General features: G+C 41.2%; 1 protein-coding gene across 1 annotated transcript; it reads right to left on the reverse strand.

Annotated features, from left to right (window-relative positions):
• Positions 1–456: 456 nt before the first annotated feature.
• Positions 457–8,407, reverse strand: oat (ornithine aminotransferase). The gene is made up of 10 exons (XM_083904236.1): positions 8,303–8,407; positions 6,833–7,058; positions 6,043–6,267; positions 5,851–5,946; positions 5,429–5,556; positions 4,734–4,856; positions 4,078–4,206; positions 3,785–3,898; positions 1,823–1,967; positions 457–1,521 (listed from the first exon to the last, which is right to left on the reverse strand). The coding sequence occupies exons 2-10, from the start codon at positions 7,044–7,046 to the stop codon at positions 1,361–1,363; spliced, it is 1,335 nt and encodes a 444-aa protein (XP_083760362.1). The 5' UTR covers positions 7,047–7,058; positions 8,303–8,407; the 3' UTR covers positions 457–1,360.
• Positions 8,408–8,585: the final 178 nt, after the last annotated feature.

Here is an 8,585-nt window from a genome sequence, read left to right on the forward strand (position 1 = left end):
GGCGCCTTTGCATGACACGCAATGTTGCCGTATTGTTTGTTTAATTACAGTTGTACAGAGGGGGAAAGAATACTGAAATATTCTACGTAAAAAGTTCTAATTAAAAGAACCACTATTTTGAGAACATTTTTCTGAAGTAAAAGTAAAAATACTAGTCTAAAAATGTACTCAAGTTAAAGTAAAAAAGTAGTGACTCAGTAAAAGTTACCTAGTTATTTTTTAACAAGGTCGGGATTCTTTCTTGTGTTGTGCAAAAAGGACAATGGGACACAAATTTCACATGAAGGCTGCCAGTTGGACACCTCTGCTGTAGAGTGACCGTCGGTGTGAATGGGAGAGAATGTGTTGGCCCTGTGATGAACTAGTGACCTGTCCTGGATGTACTCTGCCTTTTCGCCTTTTCGTCAGCTGGGATTAATGGGTGATTTAAAGACTCACAGTAACAGTAAGACGAGATGCAAGACAGTAGTACACCAAATATTTATTCATGAGCCAACAACCAGCTATGTAACAATTCAAATGTTCCATTTGCAATAACAGCAGTTGCAACACTCATCACAATGTTGAATCAATGTGTACATACTACAATGAGGGGGGGGCAAAGAAAAGTAAACTGAAACGGTCTCCGCTTGTTGCTTTATGATGAGTCTTCATAATGCTCAATGTCCTCTTACAACACATTCAATGCAGAAATAAAATCAACCAAATTATATAACATTAACATACCAAAAGTTCCATTTTAGGGATTCTGGGTCCCAGACAGCATTCTGTTCACAATAAAAGTTATAACATAGGTTAAATTAAAATCTTTAAAAAGGGTGTGTATCATAATTGAGATAAATGTGTGCAAAACCCTGCTTGTGGTTCATGTTATGCGACAGGAATATCTCAGTAGAGCGTAACTAATCTGTAAAATCACCTCCACTGCACGTGTATAGTAAGATACAGTCGTGTAGATGAGTGTTATATGAGCGAGTCGTATTTCCCTCTGTTTATTTTCAACTTCCTACACATGAGTTGCTGAGACCTAGTTGTGCCTCTTTTGAGAGTTGAATTAAAATAAATGTAGCCTTTTTGAAACTATTTACATCATTCTTTACGAGCAAACACCTGAAGTAACCAGCTTTTGGATTGTAACAAGTCATTTGTCTAAGTATGAGAGGTTTTATAGGCGGACACTTAGCTCTTAACAGCGGTTTTTCTGTACATAAGTGGAACAATGTCATGTAAAAAGCCTCCAACTCAGTAACTAAAAACAAGTAAAGCAAAGAAATAAAAACACCTGCTTTAGAGTGACCTTTTTACCAGTCGGGGGTCAGGAGGCGTGTGAATGGAGGAGCAGCTGAAATCCCACGGTTGTTTAGAAAGACAAGATGGTCCTCTGGATGATGTCGATGCATTCGCGCAGCTCGTCCTCCTTGATGGTGAGGGGAGGGGCAAAGCGGATGATGTCACCATGGGTGGGCTTGGCCAGCAGTCCGCTGTCACGTAGACGTAAGCACACCTTCCATGCGTCGTAGTCTGCAGGGGAGGGGAGAGGAGGTAGTGGTTAAGTCACAGCACACAATGCAGATGAAGCCTTAAGGACACGTTTATCTAGAAACAAATGTGTTCAAAACTAATAGCATGCAAAACTAGTGCTTAGTACTTAGGTTCGTTTGAGAAAGTACGTAATTCAACATAAATAGTAGATACATTTGTAGATAGTGAATTATTCACAGTTAAATGATTTAAACGTCAATCTATAAAGCTGAAGAAAACTTTTCCCTAAGTTTCCACACAAAGTTTTATTCGCTTTGAGAAAAGTTCCAGTCGTGTGTACCTTTGGTCTCCTTGATGACAACTGCATTGAGGAGGCCTTTTCCTCTGACTACTGTCACAATGTCTTTGGGGAGTTTTCTCAACTCGGTCCGGAGCAGCTCTCCCATTATTTGTGCGTTTTCTGACAGTTTTTCCTCCTCCATCACCTGCAAAGAAGAAGGGTACATTTTTTATTTATTTATTTTAAACGAGAGGGTGAACTTTTTGATGCTTTTTCTAATGCTGTATTGACTTTGTAATTCGGCTTCATTTCATGTTCCGTCATTCACTGAAAGACTGATGCATGAAATGGTTTCAAAGCAAATTGAGAGTTGACACCAAACAGTCTCAGTTACTACTCTGTTGTCTTGATGTACATTTTAGTGGAAGGACTTAAAATGCCAATGGGTCTATTGTGATCACATTATGTTCAGATATGGTGTTATTTATTCAAACACACACACTGACGCCATGACATGAAAACATAATGTTGAAATGAGTGTAACAAAGTCAACCAACGCTCTAATCCAGCCTATAAGAATGTGGCCACATATGTCCCTAAATATGCTCCTTTTGGGTGCGAGGATACATTTTGTAATTTATATGATATATATTATATATCATTTTACATTGTGTAGTTCATTATTTATTCCTAAAACACTTAATATCTGATTTGCTCAGTCGACAATTTGAATTATTTGAGACTATGGAGGCAGAAACAGTCGATGTAAATCTCAACATCTGGGAGCTGTGAAAAAACCCTTTGATGATTTTAAAGCAGTTGTGTGTTAAGCTGTGGCAACTTTGTTTCAGTGTAATTGCACTCCACCCTCCTTTTCTCCACCCAAGCAGTAAAAAAAATACTCAAGCTTTAGCACCGGTTTTGCACAGCACAGATTCCTGCTGGCACATGTTCCCAAACCACCTCTGAGGCTGGTTTCTGTGATTGAATCTGAGAGCTCATCCTGGGAGTGTTCAGCCTTGTACTTAAAGGGGACATCCATCCATCCATCCATTATCTACCGCTTTATCCTCCACCAGAGGGTCACGGGGGGTGCTGTGCCGATCTCAGCAGACATTGGGCGATAGGCAGGGTACACCCTGGACAGTTCGCCAGTCCATCACAGGGCCACATAGAGACAAACAACCAATTAAATCCTTATATTTGGGACTCTATTTGGAGGCCCTATCAGTCGGCAAAGTGTGAAAAAAGATGACTCAGGGCGCTTTCACACCTATAGTTCAATTGCTTTGGTCGGTGAGAAAAATTCGGACCAGTTGATTTGGTGCGCACCAAAGGACCGAGATTACTTTCACACCTACGCACACGAACCAAACAGCCAATGCTGTAGGTGTGAAAGCACCCTCAGTCTCAGAAAAGTACTCCTCAGTCTAAGTACAGGAGATGAAACACGCAATGTTGACTTCTGCACTAATTGGGAAGTCACAATGTACTAAATTCCTGGAACTGTTGTCTCACGTGTCCTACACAAACTTCCAGCCTCAGAGGATTTATCTGTCCAGTGGATACATGTTATATATGACGGCAATGTGCCTGCTAGAGCCTGCAAATGATCACTTTTCCAAATGCTAACTGCTGTTAGCTCCCAGGAGCCTCTGTGGCTAATGTGACTTTTTTTAAGGGCTGTTTTGGCAGGGTGATTGAACTGCTGTGGTGCTTCATCCTTATGGTATTTTGACCAAAGCATGTCACAGACATGTTCATTAAGACACAAGGGAACTAGGTTAACTTGGAGAAATGAGGTATAATATGACCCCTAGGATCAGATCACTCAGGATGGAAGTTAGACCAGGTCTGTCAATTTTCTGTCCCAAAATGATATTTTAGCTTCATTTGTGTACAGTGATGAGGAAGCGGAGATGCATATTACACTTTAAAGTCACATTGGTTTTCAAAAAGGGGGAAAAAAACAGCTTGAAATTGTTATAAGTAAACAAGTCAAAAATGCACTGAAACGCTGACCTGAAGTGCTGCAATAGCAACCTGACAGGCCACAGGGTTGCCTCCATACGTGGAGCCGTGCTCCCCGGGCTTGATGGTCAGCATGATGTCATCGTCACACAGCACAGCAGATACCTGAGACACAGATCATTGAACGCAACGATTAGCTACATCTTCACGACTAGAATCCATACTACTGTCCCAAAAAAAATCTTGAAACCCAAAGTCCACAAAGTTGTGTCAAAGAACACAACAGCAAAAGTAAATCTATATTGTGATATGAAGCATGACTTCAGAGGAACTAAAACACTTACGGGGTAAACTCCTCCAGAAAGTGCTTTTCCCAGCAGTACCAAATCCGGACGGACTTCCTCGTGGTCCACAGCCAGCCGCCGCCCAGTGCGTGCCAGGCCTGTCTGCACCTCATCTGCAATCCACAACACCTGCACCGAACACAGAGGACCTAATTAGTCTTTGTCATTGTAAACTCTGGCATGGGGGACTTAAATCAATGATGCACTGGTCTTTTATATTATATTATATTTTCTACTCTTTAAACCAGATAGGAAAATAGATAATTCATCTAAATGGTTTACTCTTAATTAGTCTGTCTTACAGAAAGAGAGTCTGTAAGAAATGGCTGACATGTTTGTGTTTGTTGTTTTTTGCACAGTTATAGCTATAGTCCAATATTTCTTTCTAAAATACTTTATATCTGATTTGCTCAGGCGACAATATGAATTCACTACACACAACACTGTCTAAGGCTTGTCAAATAGACAGGATCAAGTGTTAAGTCAAATAAAGAACCTGTAATTTGACCTAAATCCACAACATGCTTGAATACTTCTTCAACTAATTAATACCTTGTCACATTTCAGTCAAAACTGGTTTGTGAGCAGGTTGTGAAGCTTCTTGAATCACATTTGTGCTTCTGATGTTGGGCTCCAGAAAGAAAAACTGAACTTACATTGTGTTTGGTACAAAGTTCTCTGACTTTGGTCAGGTAGCCCTGATCGGGCACCACCACCCCAGCCTCGCCCTGGATGGGCTCCACCATGAAAGCTGCCACATTTGAGTCTTGGAGGGCTTTCTAGGGGAGAAACAAGGAACAGTCAGACATTATTATTGAATCAAGATAACCTTATCATTGAACATGTGGCACTTTAACCATTCAATTCTTGTGTTTGGACAGAAAAGTGAAAACGTCAGTCAATCGTTTGTCCAATTTGTTTACGCTGATAATAACCACATCGAGTCAGCAATTTTGGGGGGATCGTTTAAAAAAGAACATGGTTTTTGAACTAAGTAGTTCATTAACAGCAAATGTATTTTATTTTTGTGTTTGTCTTCCAGGTGTGACTCTCTTTGGGGACAAAATGAGGATTCAGCTTTCCCGACCACTGAAACTTGGTGGCGGCAGCCTGAGCTCCTGCGTGTTGCACATTACCATTACCATGGAATGTAGGTATGAGGAAACTTTTACTGCACTAAAACCATGCATTGTCACAACATGCAATTTGAGTGGATTATATATAATCACAGTAAATTAAAGAACTTTTTCTAGTTCATGATCACCATCAGTCCACACAACTGAAAACTAGCTGTACAGTGGTGCACTGCATGTACCGAGTGTGTTGTGTGAAATCAAATCAAACCATGTACCTCCAGTGCAGGTATGTCATTGTATGGGACAAGCTCAAATCCTGGCATGAAGGGACCAAAACCTTCATAACTACTGGGATCAGTAGAGCTAGAGATGGCTGCCATGGTGCGTCCCCAGAAGTTTCCATCTGATCAACAAGTGTGAAAAGAAAGCATTTATTACATTGTTCTTCATTCAATTTTTTTTTCCAAACAGTGATCTGTTGATCTGATGACTTTTTTTTGGATGTTGACTCAGTGGTCAACCCATCCTGTGACAGCTGTGCGTACCAATTCTAGGAAGAAAATTTGCTAACTTCCTGAGACAACAACGCACAGTTTTGAAGTGCATCAGACAGAATGACACAACATGGATGATTCATGTGTGACAAATGGGACAAACATCTGTGATGTCCTGGAAGTCATAAAAGATCTCCGCTTACCTGCAAAAATGATTTTGGCCTTGTTTTTGGGAACCCCTTTGACATTGTAAGCCCACTTGCGGGCGAGCTTGCAGGCAGTCTCTCCGGCTTCAACACCTGTTTTAGATTTGTTTGTATGCAAGAAAACACATGTCATGAGGCATTCTGAATAATGATTAGTGAAAAGAAAGATGACACGTTTGCACTTCTTACCCGTGTTCATGGGTAAAACTTTATCGTAGCCAAACATGTTTGTGATGTACTCCTCATAGGCTCCGAGCACGTTGTTGTAGAATGCTCGAGAGGTCAGGGTGAGTTTGGAGGCCTGGTCGGTGAGTGCAGCTATGATCTTTGGGTGGCAGTGCCCTTGGTTCACAGCGCTGTAAGCACTCAGGAAATCATAATACCGATTGCCCTCCACATCCCACACGTAGATGCCTGAGGTTGATACAAAAGGACACACGCTCTTGTGAAGTGAAATTACACACATACATCAAATCTTTCTCCTGCAGGTGAAAGGCCGACATAATACACATTGCAACACATTTTCACCGTTATTCTGATTGCAAATGAAAGATTGCTTCTTTGACATGCTTATGATCTATTGTCCGGTGATTCCTGCATCTTTCGTGGAGTTTAACGGCAGCTTGCATCCATGCTGTTGCATCACTGCCCTCTTCTACAGTCAGAAAACTGATTTTGTGTAAAACTTTGATATGCTGATGTTGGATTTAAACTACATGGCCCCATATTTGGACACTTCTTTGCTAAATGTTTATTTTCATACATGGATAATTGTTCTGTTAAAAATGTACATATTCTGTTGGGTTGATGAACCACACCTGGTGGCCAACCTATCGTTCAAGTTGTGTGGCATGTAGTAAGTATGCAGACTGTGTTGGTGATTCATAGCTGAGTCATAATATCTTTGCGGGAGATTATTGGAAAAACAGAGCAGTGCAATGTGTTTAAACACTATCACTTCACACGACAGGGAACTCACCCTTGCCGCTCTCTAAGGCCACAGGTAGGGGATGGTAGTTGTGTGCTCCATACTTGTCCTCGCGAGCGTAGATTTCCTCTGAGGTGAGCGAGCCTTCAGCCCTCGGTTTGAAGGAAGCTCCAGATGCAAGACACGTACCCGAGTGGACGCTGCGGCTGAGAGCAGGTGTGGCGCGGCTCAGGTTGCGGCTGAGCTTGACAATCATTCCGTTCATGGTTGAATTCAGCTGAGAATTAAATCATGGACCAAAACATTAGTTCAGTTGGTATCAGCGCAACACAAATAAAAACTTAGTATTTTAAAATGTAAATATTTACAAGTATTTTTCAGGAACAGAGCAATGTGTTAAAATGGCTTTGAAGAATTATCTTCAAAGCCATTACTTTAGTTGAATCTCAAGTATGGGTGCTATATTTTATTACTCAGTTGGCTACGAGACAAGTTTTCCTGTTCCTAACCTAACACACCCACATTAGCAATGAAGGTGTGTGTATTAAAGAAAAGCCTTCGGTCACACACACACAGATCAGATTAACATTCACATGCAGCTCTCTGGAATTTCACAGAGCTTGACAGATCTGCTGCACAGCCATTCTTTTACCACATTCAACAAAAAACATGAGCCACAGACATGCTTTGTGTGGATCAACAAAAGATAATACCACGATAATGCCACGCCAGTGAGGCCATGTAGACGTTTAGTTCCTCTTTTTTTCCACCTCTTTCATTATTGATCGTCTATCACTGCTCCTCTTGATGCTGAACATTTGCTGCTTTCAAAATGTTGATTTGTGTAAACGTTTTCTTTCTAATGTGTATATATATGAGCTTTGGAAAAGCTAAAGAAAATTGCATCAGATGTTGATATATCCTTCCCAAGAGGCTTTTTTGGAATTGTGGAAAAGGGCCAAGTGTACACACCAGGTATCCAGCTGCACTCGTCGATAACCTTGTGTGGTGAATAAATACACAAAAGCAAACTGACGGGACGTGGACTGAATGACATCAAGGACATGAAACCTGTGTGACTGAATTGGTAATGCTGACGGTTTAACCTGCTCTCGAGATATGATAGGTTGGCGAGGAGCTGCCTCCATTCACACCCACCAACTTTACAGCCAGGAGCTAATTTAAGATCTCTCGTGCTAGTTTTTTGCTGGATGATGATGAATATGAGAGCAGCTCGTTCAAATCTAACTATTACATGGTAATGTAATACCATGTTCTGGTTGTTAGTGCGCGATTAGCCTTATAAATGAGATACAACCGGTGTTAGTATACATAAATACAGGTTTCCTTCTTCGCCAAAGAGTGTAAACGCATTTAAGAGCATTCTAACCACACGAGACGGAGAGCGCTTCCTATACCGACTAGCGCGCTAACACTAGCACATCCATTCTGAGAGATTTGTATTGATTTATGTATTTATTTCTATAAAAGTACAACACACATGAGACATGAGAACATTACCAGACAGACGCGAAGCGACGTTATTCTCCCCGTGACTGCTCCCCTGAATGCTGTCTGAAGGTTCGGTGTGGATTATCTAGCTGCCTTGTAAGCGTGTAGCTGTTGTGTGACGTCAGAGTTTGCGTCACCAGCCCCGCCCCTGTCCGTGGACACACCTCTCCGGGTGATGGTGCAATTTTGGACACTGTTGCATGTGAACAATGTCAACATCAGTCATGAAAAACATCAGTATTTTATGACTAGATAATGATAGATATTCTTTTTTTTGCAACAACCGAATTGT

This window comes from Microchirus variegatus (assembly GCF_963457635.1).
Source record: "Microchirus variegatus genome assembly, chromosome: 17".
Classification (NCBI taxonomy): domain Eukaryota; kingdom Metazoa; phylum Chordata; class Actinopteri; order Pleuronectiformes; family Soleidae; genus Microchirus; species Microchirus variegatus.